Genomic DNA, 21,308 nt, shown 5'->3' with positions numbered 1-21,308 from the left:
CAGTGAAAGTGCTGTGCATTAACCCTTTACGGTGACAATGGTTTACTATATCACCACTGTGATATTACTGTTTATTATCTACTTACTAAGACAACACATTGGGCTTCCACCTAACCTGTGATATCACTGTGTGCATTATCCATGTACTGTGATATTACAATGTGCATTACACAGACCCCAGTAATCACTTTTCATGTGCTAACTTTGCTGCTGAAAGTGGTCATGTTTGAATGGGGCTCCAGTATAAGTTTAATATGGAGCCCAATTGTCTTGGGCCCCTGTGCGGCTGAACAGATTGCACCAATGGTATGTCCGTCCCTACATGTTATACCAATATCATAATCAGTAGTTATGAGCGAGTGTACTCGTTGTTCGGGTTTTCCCGAGCACGCTTGGGTGATCTCCGAGTATTTATGACTGCTCGGAGACTAAGTTTTCATCGCCTCGGCAGCATGATTTACAGCTATTAGACAGCTTGATTACATGTGGGGATTCCCTAGCAACCAGGCAACCCCTTCATGTACTCAGCCTGGCTAATAGCTGTAAATCATTCAGCTGCCGTGATGAAAACGAAATCTCCGAACACTAACAAATACTCAGAGTACACTCGCTCATCACTAATAATCAGCTATTTAAGGGAATTGTCTGGTAGAGATTAGGAAATCTTCAATATTCGGTTTCGATTATTTGCAATATTCGCCGAACACCAATGGAGTCAATAGGAGTAGAGATGAGCAAATATGCTCGAAAATTATTGCCAAACATAAATTTGGCACAACTGACACGAATATGGCACATTCAGATTCAGCGACTGTTTTTCCAAACATATTCGCACATCACGGTAAAAGGTGAAGATGCCGGATGAAGAAAGGATGAAGGAGGTTTGCATTTAAAGCGCCACTCCAGCCCTGCAAAAACAAAAATGCTGAAACGGTGCTTTAATGGGACTTCTGAAGAACAGACGGACGCACACCAATCCTGAAAAACGGGGCCCATGTGAACGCAGCGGTAGTCAGTCATGCACACTTAAGCTCTATTAATTCTCAATTTGGAACGCCAAAAATAGCCGAGCACAAGGATCATCTGTTCTTCAGAAGTCCCATTAAAGCACGGCTCCAGAATTTTTTTTTTTCAGGGCTGGAGTGGCGCTTTAAATGTAAGCCTCCAGCACCCATTCTTATACTCACCCTCCGGCCTCTTCACCTTTTACCGACGCCGCTCCAGTCCCGCAGCATCACCTCGTGACGGTAGCTTCTCACTGCAAGTCTAGGAGAGCCAGATCAAGGCTCTCAGAGACTTATATTGAAAAGTGACCTCCAAAGCGCTCCGGGAGACACTGGAGCTGCTGGCAGGTCACTTTTCGCCGGAGACGGATCGGAGCAATGCTGGAAAAGAATGAATGAAGGGGATTGATAGATGAGTAAGAGACATGGAACTTAAAATGTAAAGCATCACTCCAACCATGCAATTAAAAAAAGAAAGAAAAAGACAAAAACAATACGCTGACGTGGTGCTTTAAGAATTGAGTGGAGTTGTTCATGATTGAACTACATTCACATGGAGCTCTCAGCGTCAGCCATCCAGCAATTAGGAAGTTATCCCCTATACTTTGGATGGGGAAAAACTTCAAAACTTGGTACAACTCCTTTCAATATGGCATAGAATGTAGCACATTATTATTTGTTTGGTATATACAACACAATGTGAGCCAACCTATAATAGGTCTATAATAGTTTTCAGGGAGGGGAAAACACTACAGTCATCAGTTTCACAATGCAGACAATGATGAGGAGCATCAGGAGTCATATCCTTTACCCTCTATTCAAGTTAGCACACAAGTAAAATATAAAAACTAAAGATATTTGGGGGTCAGCATTTTTTTCTGCAATGAAAATACGAAGTTACTTACCAGTAACTGAAATTTTACAGAACCCATAACAGCACCATGAGAGGGGGTGGGAGGGATAGGAAACCTTCAGGATAAAAAGAGGCAGCACATCTCTCCGCATCAGTGCAGTTAATTACACACATTATATACAAGTTCTTTGCTTTCATGCATCAAGTGCTACCCACCAAACAGGAAAGTGAAAACAACTTAGTAACCGGAAGGAATATAAAGGGTGCGGTCATGGGTTCCAAAAAAAAACCACATTACCAGTAAGTAACTTCACATTTTTCTGTCACCCATGACAGCACCATGAGATTTAGAGATTAATTACTCCTAGGGAGGGACCACATCCTGTAGAACACTTCTCACAAATGTAAGGTCAGCAGGGGAAGACGGATCCAGCTTATAGTGCTTATAAATGGTTAGAGGATAAGCCCATGTTGTCGCCTTACAGATGGACACATCCGACCTCTCTGACCAGGATACTGCCATCACATTTGTGGAGTGGGCCTTCAGACCTTCCGAAACATCCCATCCTGCTGCCACATAGGCTATCTTAATGGCATCTCTGATCCATCTCTCTAAAGTATCTTTTGATATTTTTAATCCATTTCAATGTCCCTGAAAGGAGTCCTATCATTTCTCCAAGGTTCTGTAATACATACCTTCTGACATCTAAAGTATGTAGCCTTTTCTCTTTAGGTTCAGAACAAAAGATGGCAAAACTCTCTAATGATCTATGGAATTTAGAAACTACCTTGGGGAGATAAGCCAGGTCAGGGTAACTTTGAAACCAATCTTCCAGACCCTAAAGGGGGGGGGGAGAGATGCATCGACAAGGCTTGGATGTCACTCGCCCTACAAGCTGACATTAAGGCGACCAACAGGTCTGTTGTCAGGGAGATTACTTTCTCCGAAACGGAATTGACAGATTTGGATGGTGGTTTCTGTTAACGACGTCTGAACCGGGACAGGTCTGGACCTAGTGCATGCTTTTATAAATCTAGAGACCAACTTGTTGCCTGCTAGATCATCACTATACAGCACCCTTGGGCCTGAAATCTGAACTTTAAGCGGTACCTCCCTGCCTAGGATAGCCCCTGTAGAGGACAGGAATTTTTTTCAGGTACTACCATATATTCTTGTGGTAATCAGTTCTCTTTAGCAAGCAAGTTAGAAACTAAATTACAGGAAAAACCTTTACCTTCTAGTACAAACCTTTCAAGCTCCAGGCTGTTAAATGTGGCATGGTCACTTGGGGATGATGCATTGGCCCTTGAGAGAGAAGGTCCGGATCTTCTGGATGAAACCAGGGGTCTGTGATTGACATTGTCCTCAGCCAAAAAAACCCGACGACTCTTTGGCCAGAAGGGGAAGGAAGTATAATCTTTCTTTGTCCTCCCTGATCTTTAGAACTGATGGAATCAGACATACTGGAGGAAACACATATGCCACACTGAAGTTCCAATTTATCAGGAAAGCATTTACCATCTAAGGGCTCTCTTTTATATTCAGGGAACAGAATTTCTCTACTTTTCTGTTTTGCTTGCAAAAAGATTTTTGAAAGACCCCACATTCCTACAATCTGGTCGAACATTGACTTCATTAGTGATCACTCTCCTTGTCGTAGCTGTTTGTGGCTCAAGAAATCTGCCTTGTAATTTTCTTTCCTTCTGATATGCAGGTCTGATAAGAGAGGAAATAGTCATCAACCACTTTAAATATTCGCCTTGCAATTGATATCAGGGACCTGGAGTGAGTGTATCCCTGCTGATTTATGTAGGTTACTGTGACCTGGTTGTGCGAGAGAACTCTCACATGGTGACCTTGCAGGAGGAGCAGTAACCGGTTTAGTGCATACTCTACTGCGGGTAACTTTTCTTCCTCTGACATGTCCACTGGACCAGATGGTTTTCCAGATGAGCCACCCATCCTCTGGGGCTGGCACCCATGGGGACTACTCTGGAAATGTTGCATACCCATAGTACCCCCTTTAGAAACTACCCTATTCTTAACCAAAGGAGAGAGTGTATTATCTCTTGGTAAAGTGCTAATTTGCCATCTAGCCGTCCTAGCAAGGCTACTTTGTTTTCTAGGATGTTCCACTGCAACCCTCTTGTATGGAATTGAGCAAATGTGACCGACGGAACACAGGAGGTGAGGGAACCTAGCAGGGACATTGCAGGATTTCTATAAATACGGAGACCAGGTTGACTCTCTTTTCCATTTTTCCCTTGCAAGACTGTAATCTTGAAGATTGGAGTCTATTATGAGACCGAGGAAGATCTGTGCTTTCAATGGCCCTAATTTTGATTTTTCCAGATTTAAACACCATCTTAAACTCATTAGGGTGTTGCACACTTTTACATGTCTCCAACAGTGGCGAATTGAGTAGTCGTTCAGATATGGAATTATCAATTTGTATTTAAGGGGCATTTATGAAAATATCAGAAGTCACAGCCCACCTTTGGGAGAAGGACAAATTGATAACAGTCTAATGCACTAGACAGCTCATACTACCTTGAAAAGTCAGGTTATCCAGGCACTTACCACACCCAAATATAAATATACTTTAATAAATATATTTAAAAATATACCTTGTATTTTTATCTTTTATTCTTTCATTGCCTGAATAAAGTTTGTTTTATTCTTTGTCACTTTGCTATTTAGTTTGTCCTCCAGATCATTTAACCAGATCATCAGGGACTCCGCTATACATGTCGCCGCTATGGCTGGTTTTAAGGCTCTTGTTGAAGTCTCCCATGCTCCCTTAAGGAAACTATCAGCTTTCCTAACCCCATATAATCAAAAGGGAAGTGAAGACTTTCTGGAGGCCTTCAAAATTGCTTTGTCTAGTTTAGGAGCTTTGTCTCAGGATGCTATAGCCTCTTTCTCAAATAGAAATTTCCTTTTGAAAGATGAAGGAAAGGGACCCCTCTTCTCCATGCTCTATAATAAATAAGGCCCTGAATTTTCTCATTAATGGGGAAGCTTTTACGTTTTTTCTGTTCCAGACCCCCGAACATTATTTCCTAAACAGATTTTCTGGTCCACTAACCCCATCGTTGATCTTACCGCCTTCATGGAATTATCATTTTTCTTCTAGTGCAAAGCAATGTCCACTCCCCGTGTCACACTCAGATGAGGTGGAACTCAACCGAATACTCATACTGAAACTTTCCTTCTGACTCAGTAGAATTAGCAGACAACCGGGAGGACCTCCTGGCTTTTTTTTCACTTTTAGATCTTACTCCGTCTGAGTGTGATATTGACTTAAAGGAGTTTTTTTTTTACCTGTGTTCTGATAAGAAATCTTAAGCTAGATGTAAAATTGGGGGACTTCTCAGAAATAGTTTGTTCAATGCTGGACTGACAATTTTTTTGGCCAAGTCCTAGCCAATCCCTGTCCACAGAGAGAACATTCTCTGTGGTTGGATTTTGATGTTCCATCTTTTTTTTGGAGCCTCCTAGTCAGAAAAAGAAAAAAAAAAACCTCATTAACAGGCTGGACTTTCACAAAGACCACTCACTCAGAAGATATCAAGGGTACCAGATCAGGAGGCAGAATCACATCCTCTGGAGACAGCGGATTCCTCCATTCTGCTGAAGCTGTGCCAAATCTACCTGGAATTTCCAGCTTCACGTACTCCGCATGACTGACTCCCACTGCTGATGCCCCGTCGTCCTGTACATGTTTGCTGGTGTACTTGCTTTTTCTGACTCAGGGGCTGCTTCTGTCACCGTGGCTGGAGATGCTGAAGCTGATACTCGACATCCAACTGCTGCTGTACTTGCTGCACTGGACACTATTCAAGCTGCTGTGTATCCATGTTGGAGCACAGGAGCCCCAGCCTGGCCAGCAACCAACTTTTATATGGGAAAAGGTTATCAGTTGGACAGCGCGTTACCTACAGCTTCCGGTACCCACCCGCAGAAGTACTCTCCGACTCAGTGGATCGCATCCTGGTAATGGTGCAGCTGCTAGCACCCGTGCGATGGAAGAGAACCCCTTGGGCCCCCTGCGGCACTTCTAAGTCCCCGACACCGGCTGTAGCAGAGACGATGCCTGCCAGAAAACTGACTGGCCCAGGTCTCGGAATAATGTTCTCTTTCTTTTTCCGCCATCCTAACAAGGTTGCCCCCCCATCAAGGACAGGAAACCAACTGATGCGGGGAGAGGTGCCACACCTTTTTATCCTAAATGTTTACTGTCCTTCAAGGGCAAATCCATTCTCATAGTGCTGTCATGGGTGACAAAAAATTTCAATTTTTTGAAGTTCTCAATGGACAAAAAGTGCTATTATTAATTTCATGTTTACAAGCAATGTGACAAAATCTAATAAATTACCTTCTTCACAGCTTAGTCCTGTAAATCCTGCTGGGCAATCACAAGTCCCATTAACATGGTCACATGTCCCATTGTTCTGACAACGACACACACTGGTACATCCATCTCCGTAGTACCCACTGTTACAGGCTGGAAAGGAAAATACATACACTCCTGAAAACTAATCATTCAGGTGAATATGGCAGATCCGCAATACCAGACATTACATGTTATCCATGAAAAATAAGGGGTGTTTTTTCATAAGCCATTTGTCAACATACATAATATGAATCTGCGATATGGCTGCATTTAGATATCATATAGCATCTGTATGATAGTACAACTAGCATGAAGAAGGTTATCCAGCTCCATGGAATACAATCTTTTTTATTGGTGAATGTATTTCAGTTAGTGAAATTAAAAACATGTCATAATTAAGATGGTGGATGATCCTAGGGATCTTAAAAAAAAAAAAAAATAATGTTGGCAGCACCTTCCATGTAAAAACACTATGGATAAATAGAGAAAAGTATATGTAAAATTATAGATAAAATAATAAAAAACATCAAATAGATGTATAAAATACAGCAAATAGCGTAAGTATATAGTCCCTGATAATATCCTGTGCACACACACAAAAAAAAATGTTCTTTTGGAAATAATATATTTAGGTTATATACAATACCCATGCAGGCCATAGAATAAATTAAAGACGCCATATCCCGTGATACGCTGACATGATGTAAAAATTATAAACCCCGCCCCCCGTAATTCTAAGGTAAATGGTGACATTAAGTGTTATGTTCATATACGGTATACCATGCATTTCTCTGCATACACATATGCAGCTATAGGGTGGGTAGATGCAGACAATGTGGAGGATATTCTTGCATTGCAACCCATGGGTGAAATGTGCATCTGTAAGTCATTTATGGGATTAAAGGTAATTTGTCAGAACATCCCTTTAGGTTTCCCGCTTAGTAATGGCTTGTTCGACTTTTTGTCCATACTCTTCCCATATTCACCTCAATGTTCTTTTCTCACTGTTGGGAGACTTATTATACAATAGCTTTTTAATTCTGACAAATGGAGTAAAGTTTACCGCTGCTGCAGTTCTTGTCCATCCAGCCAGAGTCACAAACACATCCGCCTGTAGATGACAAAGAACAAGAAGCCATTCCAAAATCCTGTGCAGAGATGTGACTCCTACAGTAAGTATACATTGTACAGAGATACGTACCTGGGGTGCAGGTCCCACGAGAGCTGCAGTTGGACGCTCCACAGATTAGAACTTCACAAAAACTTCCCGTCCAATACTCCGTACAATGACACGCTCCTGCGACACACTGTCCGTGGCCTCGGCAGTCTGGGGGATCGCAGAAGGGTTCATGGACACATACAACTGTGGACACGCTCCGTGGGCAACGCCACATTGGATTATCCGAACTGTGGACAAATATATTATTTGGTAAATGAAATATAGAAATATTCAAGGTTTAGAAAACTCGTAGCTATAGTGTGTTTAAAAAAGGAAAAAAAAAACTAACTGCTGACATGGAAGATACAAAATGGAGAGTTTACGAGAGTAGATTTTTATTAAGCCATAGCGTTTGATTACCGTATTTTGATTGGCTATGCATTTAATTAGTGGTGGTTAAATTCCCTAGTTATTTCACTTTGGCAGCACCATAGATGTACATGTACAAAGCAACTTCCCCGATAACCCGAATGAAGGAAAAGCATCAAATGGCATATAGGGATAAGGGTATCCTTTCTGTTAGGGCAGGAGTTCTGGGGTAACCAGGACCTGGATAGTCTGAACATGGCTAGTACTGGACCTCTGCTTACTGGGACCAGGAACTATGGAGACATCAACTGGCTTACTATATGACTCTTTTTGACCTAGAGAGGAGAAAGATTGTTCTATTATATCTTTGTATCATGTTTTGATCTCTATATTGGTATATGGATCTATTTTCTGTAGGATATTATCTTTCCTATTTATCACAGGCTAGTGTTTTTTCAAGGACCGCCTTTTACAACAGACGACTGTCAGAAGTATTCATGATCCATTTATAGTAGTGTAGATACAACTTGTATTTTGTTTGTTACCACAAATTCTACACAGTGATTTTGGGCGGTATTTTCCACAGCATGTGCACAGCGGATTTGGTTTTCCATAGGTTGACATGGTACTGCACACCGCATGGAAAACTGCTGCGAATCCACGGCCAAATCCGCAACGTGTGCACATACCCTTAGAGAGAAAAGTTTGTACAGCTATTATAGACAATCAGTACATCACTACTAACTGGAAACATCAGCATGATGACTGACCTGTTATGTATGTCTATTTAGTACTTTGAATGTATATGCGTATTATTCTGGACATGATATTGGCACAATCTGACCGATTATCACCTTCAAAATGCCTCCTATTGCTTTCAGTTGGAAGTACCTGTTGCTGGACTTAAAATTTATCAACTGCTTTAATAAGCTACATGTCAATTATTGAGGTTTTTAGGTACATTTTCCTAGAAGCGGTGGCTGGTAGCTACAAGCTTATTAGTGCCATGCTCGTTATGATTTGCAGAATGCTAAATTACAAGTAGCTAGTGGATAATAGGTGTAAGTGCAGACTGAATAACATTTACAGTGATGATGCAGACTACAGAGTGCAAATATGAAAAAGTTCTCCTTTCTTAATTCGATTATTCATACACACCAGTGATCGGACGGATAGCTGGCAAGTGATCCATTAGTGACCAGAGTAGCAGATCCTCCTCCATCTAGGTTTATAGCATTAATGACTCCTTGCTGCTTTAGAAAATCAGCCACTTCCCACAAGCTCATGCTAAAGAACAAAAAACAAAAAGAAGTTCATGTGACAGTATAATATACTGTAATTACAGATAGAACATTTATATTATGATATAAAAGCGCTAAATAAAACGTCCTGGCCATAATTCAGATACACTTTTTGTCTGTCTCATTGATCATATGCCGAACATGCAGTCATGACCGCTGAGGCCAGTGATTGGCTGCAGTGCTCAAAGGAGGAAATCATGTGATCCCTGCAGGAAGTTAGCAGTGACAAGTGAAGACTGCTGCAGCGCTGGATTGAGGAGGCGAGTATAGGGTTTGTTTTGTTTTATTTCCTGCTCTTGGCAAAATCATTACAAATCTCATAAACGGCTTTACACCAAAGACTTACCCTCTGTCTCCAGTCTGGCCATCTACATGGAACAGAATAAGGCGCCCATCTTTATCATGTCCAACAGCTGTCCGAGCAGAGATCACATTCACAAAGTATTCAAAAGTACCTAAGAGAAAAAAAAAAAAAAATCATCAAAAGAATATAAGAAGTCTGTTAAATACACACATTCTGAAAAATAGGGATTTTTGTGTACTCACCGTAAAATCTTTTTCTCCGAGCCAATCATTGGGGGACACAGGACCATGGGTGTTATGCTGCTGCTACTAGGAGGACACTAAGTTAACACAGAAAGAATAGCTCCTCCCCGGCAGTATACTCCCTCCTGCGGGCTCTAAGTGAACCAGTTCAGTAACAAAGCAGGAGGAGCTTAAACATTTAACAAGGATGAACTATGTCAAAACCAAGCCAACACAGAAAAAAAACAAAGCCATTAGGCTAACAGGGTGGGTGCTGTGTCCCCCAATGATTGGCTCAGAGAAAAGGATTTTACGTTGAGTAATCAAAAACAACCAACTGGAATTGCTCCTTGTACCAACAAGTTACAGATGCGGCACTGCCGCCTGCAAAATTCGTCTGCCGACGGACGCATCTGCCGAGGCCTGAGAATGGATGTGGTAATGTTTTGTAAACGTATGCAGGCTGGACCAAGTCACAGCTTTGCAAACTTGTGCTGCCAAATCTTGGTGCTGGATGGCCCAAGACGCATCCACTGACCGAGTAGAATGAGCCTTAATCCCTGCTGGGACAGAGTGACCTCTGACTCGGTATGACTCCTGGATAGCTGAAAGAATCCACTTGGCTATCGTAGCCTTGGAAGCGGCTAGACCTTTCCTTGGCCCTTCCGGAAGCACGAACAGGGCATCTGACCTGCGGAAAGACGCCGTCCGCGAGACGTATCTCCCAAGAGCTCTCACTAAATCCAGTGTGTGAAGAGCCTTCTCGGTGCGATGTACTGGTGCTGGACAGAGTTAAGGCAAGACAATTTCCTCATTGAGGTGGAAAGAGGAGACAACTTTCGGTACAAAAGACGGGGATGTTCTCAAAACCACCTTATCTTGATGAAAAATGAGGAAAGGAACTTGACAAGACAAAGCCGCCAGCTCTGAGACTCGTCTGATGGACGTGACCGCAACCAGGAAGGCAACTTTCCAAGAAAGAAAAGATAGGGAAAGCTCCTGCAGAGGTTCAAAGGGGGGCCTCCTGCAAAACTCCGAGGACCGAATTAAGGTCCCATGGTTCCAAAGGCATCTTATAGGATCGCACCACATGGGAGACTCCCTGAATGAATGTCTTCACCTGTAAGCTGTTGGCAATCCTGTGTTCGAACAGAACTGACAAGGCTGAAATCTGCCCCTTGAGAGAACTAAGGGCGAGACCTAAGTCCAATCCCGATTGAAGGAATTCGAGGATGGAAGGAATGGAAAATTCAAGAGGAGAACGTCCCCGGTCTTTGCACCATGAAAAGAAGGTCTTCCAAATGCAATGATAAATATGCATAGATGTAGGCTTCCTAGCGCTGATCATGGTAGAAATGACTTCCTGAGAGAAGCCTTTCTGTGTTAGCACCCAGGACTCAACGGCCATGCCGTCAAACACAGGGCTTCGGAGTTCTGGTGGTAAATGGGGCCCTGAGACAACAGGTCTGCGCGATTCGGTAATCGCCAGGGGACATCGGCGACTAGTTGAACTAGTTCGGCGTACCAGGCCCTGTGCGGCCAATCTGGCGCAATCAGGATTACTGGTATCCCCTCCGCTCTGATCTTGATGACTCTCGGCAGTAAGGGAAGTGGGGGAAATATGTACGGAAGACGGAATTGATGCCACGAGTGAACGAGTGCATCTGCCCCGATGGCAGCCGGATCGTGGGACTGAGCTATGAAATAGGGAACCTTGGAATTTAGTTGCGAAGCCATCAGATCCACGTCCGGGGTTCCCCAGCGACAGCAGATCTGGTGGAAGATCTCCGGGTGGACAGACCACTCCCCGGAGTCGAGACCTTGACGGCTGAGGAAATCTGCCTCCCAATTTTCCACTCCCGGGATGTGAACCGCTGAAATCATTGAGCGGTTTTCCTCGGCCCAACGGAGAATGTGGCCTACCTCGGTCATGGCTGCCTTGCTGCGTGTTCCCCCTGCTGGTTGATGCATGCCACTGCCGTGGCATTGTCAGACTGAATCCTGATGGGACGACCCGCCAGGAAGGAATGGAATTGGAGAAGAGCCAACCTGATTGCCCGTATTTCCAGGATGTTGATCGGCAGGCGTGCTTCCTGAAGAGACCAGCGGCCCTGAGCAGTGTGATGGTGGAACACCGCTCCCCAGCCCAGAAGACTGGCATCTGTTGTGACAACTAGCCAATGTACTGGGAGAAGGGACTTCCCTTGATTCAGGGAAGACTTCAATGTCCACCACTTGAGAGACTGTCTGACTCGCTGGGGAAGGAGGAGACGACGATCGAGAGAACGGGTTCCTGTCCCACACAGCCAGGAGGGCATGTTGTAAGGGGCGGAGGTGTAATTGAGCAAATGGGACCGCCTCCATAACTGCTACCATCCTGCCGAGGACTCTCATACTGAAACGCAGAGAGTGAGTGTGAGGTTGGGAGAGCTTCTGAACTTCCCGCTGTAAGACTGAGATCTTTTCCGGGGGAAGAAGCACCAACCCCTGGGAAGAGTCCAGTATAATTCCTAGAAAGGAAATTCACTAAGCCGGTACTGGGGAGGATTTTGGAGAAGTTTATCTTACAACCCAGGCAAGAAAGAGTATCTATTGTGATGTTCACGGCCTCCTCGCAGGCGCGAGAAGGTCCTTTGATGAGAATATCGTCTAGATACGGTAACACAACCACCCCTCGGGTGTGGAGAATGGCCACGGCAGCCGCCATAACCTTGGTGAACACCCTGGAGGTGGTGGCGAGGCCAAAGGGCAGAGCAACGAATTGAAAATGTTGCTCCTGAACTGCGAAACGAAGAAACCTTTGGTGAGATGGAAAAATCGGAATATGAAGGTACGCGTCCTGGAAGTCTATAGACGCCAGGAACTCGCCTTTTTCCAGTGAAGCGATGACAGAGGGAAGCGATTCCATTCGGAACCGTCGCACCCTGACGAACTTGTTCAACAGCTTTAGGTCCAGTATGGGCCATACTGTACCATCCTTCTTTGGAACAATGAACAGGTTTGAATAAAAACCTTGAAACCTTTCGCTTTGAGGAACCGGGGTAATAACCCCGTCCTCTTTTGGAGTGTTTATAGCGTGGAACACTGATGCTTTTGCTCTGGGAAGAGAAGACAGGAATAAACAATTTGGAGGGCGAGATGAAAATTTTATCTTGTATCCGGAGGACACTAGGTCTCGTGCCCACTCGTCGAGAACGACCGAGAGCCATACATAGTAACATAGTTAGTAAGGCCGAAAAAAGACATTTGTCCATCCAGTTCAGCCTATATTCCATCAAAATAAATCCCCAGATCTACATCCTTCTACAGAACCTAATAATTGTATGATACAATATTGTTCTGCTCCAGGAAGACATCCAGGCCTCTTGAACCCCTCGACTGAGTTCGCCATCACCACCTCCTCAGGCAAGCAATTCCAGATTCTCACTGCCCTAAGAGTAAAGAATCCTCTTCTATGTTGGTGGAAAAACCTTCTCTCCTCCAGACGCAAAGAATGCCCCCTTGTGCCCGTCACCTTCCTTGGTATAAACAGATCCTCAGCGAGATATTTGTATTGTCCCCTTATATACTTATACATGGTTATTAGATCGCCGCTCAGTCGTCTTTTTTCTAGACTAAATAATCCTAATTTCGCTAATCTATCTGGGTATTGTAGTTCTCCCATCCCCTTTATTAATTTTGTTGCCCTCCTTTGTACTCTCTCTAGTTCCATTATATCCTTCCTGAGCACCGGTGCCCAAAACTGGACACAGTACTCCATGTGCGGTCTAACTAGGGATTTGTACAGAGGCAGTATAATGCTCTCATCATGTGTATCCAGACCTCTTTTAATGCACCCCATGATCCTGTTTGCCTTAGCAGCTGCTGCCTGGCACTGGCTGCTCCAGGTAAGTTTATCATTAACTAGGATCCCCAAGTCCTTCTCCCTGTCAGATTTACCCAGTGGTTTCCCATTCAGTGTGTAATGGTGATATTGATTCCTTCTTCCCATGTGTATAACCTTACATTCATCATTGTTAAACCTCATCTGCCACCTTTCAGCCCAAGTTTCCAACTTATCCAGATCTATCTGTAGCAGAATACTATCTTCTCTTGCATTAACTGCTTTCCATAGTTTTGTATCATCTGCAAATATCGATATTTTACTGTGTAAACCTTCTACCAGATCATTAATGAATATGTTGAGGAGAACAGGTCCCAATACCGACCCCTGCGGTACCCCACTGGTCACAGCGACCCAGTTAGAGACTATACCATTTATAACCACCCTCTGCTTTCTATCACTAAGCCAGTTACTAACCCATTTACACACATTTTCCCCCAGACCAAGCATTCTCATTTTGTGTACCAACCTCTTGTGCGGCACGGTATCAAACGCTTTGGAAAAATCGAGATATACCACGTCCAATGACTCACCGTGGTCCAGCCTATAGCTTACCTCTTCATAAAAACTGATTAGATTGGTTTGACAGGAGCGATTTCTCATAAACCCATGCTGATATGGAGTTAAACAGTTATTCTCATTGAGATAATCCAGAATAACATCCCTCAGAAACCCTTCAAATATTTTACCAACAATAGAGGTTAGACTTACTGGCCTATAATTTCCAGGTTCATTTTTAGAGCCCCTTTTGAATATTGGCACCACATTTGCTATGCGCCAGTCCTGCGGAACAGACCCTGTCGCTATAGAGTCCCTAAAAATAAGAAATAATGGTTTATCTATTACATTACTTAGTTCTCTTAGTACTCGTGGGTGTATGCCATCCGGACCGGGAGATTTATCTATTTTAATCTTATTTAGCCAGTTTCGCACCTCTTCTTGGGTTAGATTGGTGACCCTTAATATAGGGTTTTCATTGTTTCTTGGGATTTCACCTAGCATTTCATTTTCCACCGTGAATACCGTGGAGAAGAAGGTGTTTAATATGTTAGCTTTTTCCTCGTCATCTACAACCATTCTTTCCTCACTATTTTTTAAGGGGCCTACATTTTCATTTTTTATTCTTTTACTATTGATATAGTTGAAGAACAGTTTGGGATTAGTTTTACTCTCCTTAGCAATGTGCTTCTCTGTTTCCTTTTTGGCAGCTTTAATTAGTTTTTTAGATAAAGTATTTTTCTCCCTATAATTTTTTTAGAGCATCAATGGGGCCATCCTGCTTTAGTAGTGCAAATGCTTTCTATTTACTGTTAATTGCCTGTCTTACTTCTTTGTTTAGCCACATTGGGTTTTTCCTATTTCTAGTCCTTTTATTCCCACAAGGTATAAACCGCATATAGTGCCTATTTAGGATGTTCTTAAACATTTTCCATTTATTATCTGTATTCTTATTTCTGAGGATATTGTCCCAGTCTACCAGATTAAGGGCATCTCTAAGCTGGTCAAACTTTGCCTTCCTAAAGTCCAGTGTTTTTGTGACTCCCTGACAAGTCCCCCTAGTGAAAGACAGGTGAAACTGTACAATGTTGTGGTCGCTATTTCCTAGATGCCCGACCACCTGCAGATTTGTTTTTCTGTCAGGTCTATTAGATAGTATTAAAGTGCTAAGTGCTGCTCCTCTGGTTGGATTCACCACCAATTGTGAAAGATAATTTTTCTTGGTTATTAGCAGAAACCTGTTGCCTTTATGGGTTTCACAGGTTTCTGTTTCCCAGTTAATATCCGGGTAGTTAAAGTCCCCCATAACCAGGACCTCATTATGGGTTGCAGCTTCATCTATCTGCTTTAGAAGTAGACTTTCCATGGTTTCTGTTATATTTGGGGGTTTGTAACAGACCCCAATGAGAATTTTGTTACGATTTTTCCCTCCATGAATTTCGACCCATATGGACTCGACATCCTCATTCCCTTCGCTAATATCCTCCCTTAAAGTGGACTTTAGACAAGACTTTACATAGAGACAAACCCCTCCTCCTCTCCGATTTTTACAATCCTTTCTAAACAGACTGTAACCCTGTAAGTTAAATGCCCAGTCATAGCTTTCATCTAACCATGTCTCGGTTATTCCCACTATGTCAAAGTTACCTGTAGATATTTCTGCTTCTAGTTCTTCCATCTTGTTTGTCAGGCTTCTGGCGTTTGCGAGCATGCAGTTTAGAGGATTTTGTTTTGTTTTAATCTCCTCGCTGTGGATTGTTTTAGAAATGTTCTTACCTCCCTTCTGAGTATGTTTTCCTGGATCTTCTTTGTTCAAGTCTAATGTTTTTCTTCCCGTCCCCTCTTCTAGTTTAACGCCCTCCTGATGAGTGTAGCGAGTCTTCTGGCGAATGTGTGTTTCCCAGGTTTGTTGAGGTGTAGTCCGTCTCTGGCGAGGAGTCCATCGTACAAGTAATTCACACCATGGTCCAGGAATCTGAATCCTTGTTGTCTACACCATCGTCTTAGCCAGTTGTTCGCATCAAGGATCCTGTTCCATCTCCTGGTGCCATGCCCGTCTACTGGAAGGATAGAAGAAAAAACTACCTGTACATCCAGTTCCTTTACTTTCTTCCCCAACTCTTCAAAGTCCTTGCAGATTGTCGGTAGGTCCTTCCTTGCCGTGTCATTGGTGCCAACGTGTATCAGAAGAAATGGGTGGACGTCCTTGGAGCTGAAGAGCTTTGGTATCCTATCGGTCATATCCTTGATCATCGCACCTGGAAGGCAGCATACTTCTCTTGCGGTTATGTCCGGTCTGCAGATGGCTGCTTCTGTGCCTCTCAGTAGTGAGTCTCCCACCACCACCACCACTCTTCGTTGCTTCTTGGCTGTACTTTTTGCTGTCACTTGTTGCTGTGTGCCCTTTTCTTTTTTGCTTGCTGGTATTGCTTCATCCTTAGGTGTGCCATCTTCATCCTCTACAAAGATTTGATATAGGTTCTTCAGTTGTGTGGTTGGTGATTTTTCCATGGTCTTCTTGCTTCTTTTGGTCACATGCTTCCACTCATCTGCTTTTGGAGGTTCTCTGACACTTTTTTCACCTTCTGTGACCAGTAGAGATGCTTCTGTTTTGTCTAGGAAGTCTTCATTCTCTTTGATGAGTTTCAAAGTTGCTATTCTTTCTTCCAGACCCCGCACCTTTTCTTCTAAAAGGGCCACTAGTCTACACTTCTGACAGGTGAAATTGGATTCTTCTTCTGGTCGATCTGTGAACATGTAGCACATGCTGCAGCTCACCATGTAGGTTGTCACATCTGCCATGTTGTCCTAGATCCTGCTGACTTGCTGTGTGTTTTCCTTCTTGTGTAATCTACTCAGCCAAGCTTTCTTGCAATAATGTCCTACAGGCAAAAATTTGCGCGCCGTACATGGCTGAAGGAAAGCAGGCAACCGCCTACTTTGAGGATGTCCCCCAGATACCACAGCGCGTCATTGTGTGGAAGATCTGCCTGGTCTGGACCCTCTGGATCCTGACTGCCTAGACCTGCCTCTCCAAGAAGGGGAAGGTTTATATGAGGCCTGGGGGCCTCTGTCCCTGCGTTGTGCCTGGCTGGGTCCGGAAGATGTGGAAGTAGAGGACCAGTTTGAATTGTTAAAAAAAAAAAAAAAAAAAAAAATAATAAATCGGGACCGAGCCTGCTGTTGTTGGTTCCGAAAGGGCCGAGAGAGTCTCTGGTGTGGAAGAAATTTGCTCTTCCCTCCAGTGGCGTCAGAGATAAGCTGATCGAGCTTTTCGCCAAAGAGGCGACCACTCTGATATGGTAAGGAGGTTAACGACTTTTTGGAAGTTGAATCCGCACGCCAGTCTCTGAGCCATAGAGACCTCCTAATGGTGATAGCGTTAGCGGCATCCAAGGAAGCAGTCACCACGAAATCCCCGGCTCTGGCTATCTGAGTAGCGAGGTCTGCTACCTCGGGGGGGAAGATTGGTGTCTAGAACAGCTGAAGATAAGACTTCAGCCCAATGAGCCATAGCCTTAGCCACCCAAGTAGCGGCGAAAGATGGAAAGAGTGCGGCTGCTGAAGCTTCAAAGGCTGAGCGAGATAGATTGTCGATCTGATGATCAGTGGGATTTTTAACTGAGGCACCCTCGGAAGACGACAAAATAGATTTAGTAGCTAAACGCGATACCGGAGGATCTAACGGGGAAGACTGCGACCAATCTTTCTTTAGATCATGGGCAAAGGGATATTTGGACTCCATGAGCTTTTGCCCTGTGAAACGTTTATCTGGACGGATCCTGTGAGAGTCAACAATTTCGGTAAATTCGGGATAATTCGCAAACACCCGCTTGGTCCTCTTAAAGGACACAGCATGATCCGTTTTAAATAAGGGTTCCTCATCTAGTTTCAGGGCTTTGTTCACTGAGTCAATGAGGGAGTCGAGTGTCTCCTGATCGCGTTGGAATTCCTGATCTAAGGACCTGTCAGAATCGTCTTCTGAAACAGGTTCTCTACTAGCCCCAGGAGAGGGGGAACGAGAAATTGAACTCCCAGAAACTGAATCCCGGTGATGATCTGGGGAAATGGCATGGGTCCTTTTCCTGGAAGCACGAGAGCTCCATGGTAAGGTACGACCCCTAATGGACAGCGGGTTCTGTCCATCGGAAGAGTCATCCGTAAATGATAGGTGAGTGCCCTGGTTAGAGGAGGGGTCCCGGAGAGAGTCTATCGCTTTGACCAAGGATGCTATACATCAGGAAAGGGAGGTAGCCCACTCAGGGGGACTAGGCTCACTGGGTACGGTATCAGTAATAGGTGGTTCCTGAGTAGTCACCGGTTCACAAACTGTGCAGAACGCAGTATTGTGACCCCGGGGTAAAGTAACCTTACAAGTGGTACAAGCAGCAAAAAACACAGTGTGCATTTTGCCAGTCTTTTTGGAAGGCTTAGATTGAGACCGTGTCGCCTTGAAAAGATAGTGTACTAGCAGGGGAAGGGTTAAGCTATATTTCTGCAGCTTACCCAGGTCCTGTGTCTTGAGTCCCCAGGGGAGGTACCGCAATATGTCCACAGAAAATCGCCAGCCCTGTGAAGGCTGTGATCAGTCGCTGGACTAGGCGCTGCGGTATCAGCCCTGCAGGTGGATAAACATGGCCGCCAAGATCAGGAAGTAACGGCGCTTCTCATGGAACAAGAAGCGCCAGAAAGAGGGGGCGGCACTAACTGCTAGCAGGCGGAGCAGACTTTGCGGCCTGTATACCTGAAAAAGCCAAGGGCTAAATTTAAAACAGCCGGTTTCAGCCTGCAGCGCCGCGACCGCTGTTTGCGCGCACAGACGCCCGCCGCTCTGGTCGCGACCGCCGTTTGCGGACCGGCATGACCCATGGACCAGGGGCTTTTGCTGATGTGTGTGGACCTCTCCTATCCCAGGGACCAGGACCCCCCTACACCTCGGCCCCCACTGGTGTACTCACAGTAGGTGCTGTGGGACGGTGCTCAATCCACCGTCGCCATAGGGAGGGGGTGGAGAGCTTCTGCTGCCTTGCGTCATCCGCTATATCAGTGGTGATGCAGAGGGGGGTTGCATGGACGCCATACATATTATGTCCCGCAATGCACCTGGCTCCAGGAGAGGTAGATGGAGGGCTACTCCATGTGGTCGCCTGCTATGGAGGGGGGAGATCGGAACGCAAAGGAACCGTCACCCGTAAGGTGAGCTCAGGGCTGGCATCCAACGTTGCAGGAAAGGATATGGGAGGGGCGCTCCGCGTACTTGCCTGTTGATGGTTCGGTGGAGATCAGAACCTAGAAAGGGTCCGTCTCCCCCATTCGCTCAGTTAAGGAAAAAATAGAATAAAAATAAAACATGATAATAAAAACGGTGGGGTCTGAAAGCAGACCCAAGTGCCTCCTACAGAAACTAAGCAAGAACGGGTTCACTTAGAGCCAGCAGGAGGGTGTATACTGCAGGGGAGAAGCTATTCTTTCTGTGTTAACTTCGTGTCCGCCTAGTGGCAGCAGCATAACACCCATGGTCCTGTGTCCCCCAATGAGGCGTAGGACAAATGTTAATTTAGATATTAGATTTGTTTAAAAAAAAAAATTGCCCAAAACCTATCCTTTTACCCCTGTAGGACGTGACATTTTTGGCTGACAGTTCTCTTACAAGCAGAGGGCAAAGTGTGAACAGATGAGTTTCGTTGCTCCCGTTTCCACCTACCTGTGTTCTGAGTCTTGTCACATTCCACATCTTTGCTGTGTTCAATGTACACTTCTCCATTGCGCAGCAGCCACACAACTCCGCTCACCAGCTGCACAAAGGGGTTCTCCGTACTCAGCACCTCCTCTTCTGATAAATATCTACAGGACAGACAGGTACAACATGAGCGGGGATTATTCCTGCCAAAACATGGGCTCATAATATTCACTGTACAGGGAGATACCTAAAACCGTGCAAAAGAGAAGCGAATACCGTCTAACAAGTAATATGCAACTACGGCAATGTTACTTTGCACAGTTTATTCTAACTCTCCCCTGTAGATCTTACATTATCATTAAATGGCCACGCAAAATCCTGCATGTTGCATGTAATCTGAAACACATGGCTACTTCCACATAGAACAAGTCTGTAGGAACATGTTCACACACACCACCAAGAAACTTGAAAACACAAAAGAGCACAGAGAGGTCAAAAATATTGTGTTGTAAACAAATCACAGTAAATAAGCAAGTGCTAGTCAAAAGATGGAAAAAAAACAAAAAAAAAACCAGGGTATTTAGTTGATACGCTTTTTTTGCAAAAAAATGTATACTAAGCTGCTCCACCAATCGTCAAGGTGTTTTTATTTTCCATCTTTTGACTAGCACTTGCTTATTACTGTGGTTTTTTTAAAACAGAGTATTTTTTACCTCACTGTGCTCTTTTGTGTCTTCATGTTGCATGTAATCTGTATTATCTCTTACTGGAGAAAGAAATTACAAGCAATGGACACCTATATAAGGAACTCTACATATTGGATATTCCTGTATTTTTCATGACGTTCTCGAATGCAACATGCAACTCACATGACAGCGATGGAGAAGAAGTGGCTCTAGTGCAATTAGTGCTGGCGAGGACATATGGGCCCAAAGTGGCCATAGCCAAAGCATGGCTCTAACAACCTCCGGGCTAAATATCCAATTCACAGCAGTCATACACTTCTGTCCAACCTTTTCACATTCCACTATTTGTTCAAATTCGGTATGAAATCAACAATGGGATTGAGAATAAAAAAAACAAACAAAATGCAGCTCGGTCAGATGCATCAGCACTATCAGCACCGAATATCCACGAGTACGTAGCAAGGAGAAGCAGGGACTCTGCATAGCTCTGACAAGGATTTCCCAAGCACATGCATGAATTTGACAGAAAGAGACGAAATCTATTTAATTTGATTTTTAAAGGAACTAAGAAAATCGCTTGTACCCCTACCATTATTATAAAAAAAAATGTTTGATGCAATATCACAAGGAAAAAAAAAAAGATCTGGGGGTGGGGGGGAAAGGGAGATTAAAAAAAATAAAATAGGCAAACACATGTAAACTAGACTTGAACATAGAAGTAAGAAAATATAAAATAAATAAAAATTAGATAAATAAAAAAAAAAAAAAAAAAAAAAAAAAAAAAATCGAAGAATAATAAAGCTTAAAACTTCTAGAACTGGTCAAAAACAACAACAACAAAAAAACGAACGCAATAGTGCATTGGGTCCTTTATGTTTATTTGGTACTGGCATAGGACTGGTAGCCTGTACTTCCGATAGACTGGAAAGGGAAAACTGGAGCCATCTGCAGCC

At 44.0% G+C, this 21,308-nt stretch overlaps 1 protein-coding gene across 1 annotated transcript in view; it reads right to left on the bottom strand.

Moving 5' to 3' along the window:
• Positions 1-21,308, bottom strand: part of NAGPA (N-acetylglucosamine-1-phosphodiester alpha-N-acetylglucosaminidase) — a 47,614-nt gene that overhangs the window by 10,051 nt on the left and 16,255 nt on the right. The window contains exons 3-8 of the mRNA XM_069761323.1: positions 19,694-19,833; positions 9,430-9,538; positions 8,941-9,069; positions 7,456-7,661; positions 7,318-7,365; positions 6,237-6,365 (exon numbers count right to left, since the gene is read on the bottom strand). Of these exons, the coding sequence (XP_069617424.1) occupies positions 6,237-6,365; positions 7,318-7,365; positions 7,456-7,661; positions 8,941-9,069; positions 9,430-9,538; positions 19,694-19,833 (761 nt within the window). The remainder of the gene's footprint in view (positions 1-6,236; positions 6,366-7,317; positions 7,366-7,455; positions 7,662-8,940; positions 9,070-9,429; positions 9,539-19,693; positions 19,834-21,308) is intronic.

This window comes from Ranitomeya imitator, chromosome 3 (assembly GCF_032444005.1).
Source record: "Ranitomeya imitator isolate aRanImi1 chromosome 3, aRanImi1.pri, whole genome shotgun sequence".
Lineage (NCBI taxonomy): Eukaryota > Metazoa > Chordata > Amphibia > Anura > Dendrobatidae > Ranitomeya > Ranitomeya imitator.
The sequence above is the reverse complement of the archived record's forward strand: the minus strand, read 5'-3'. Positions and strand labels throughout refer to the sequence as shown.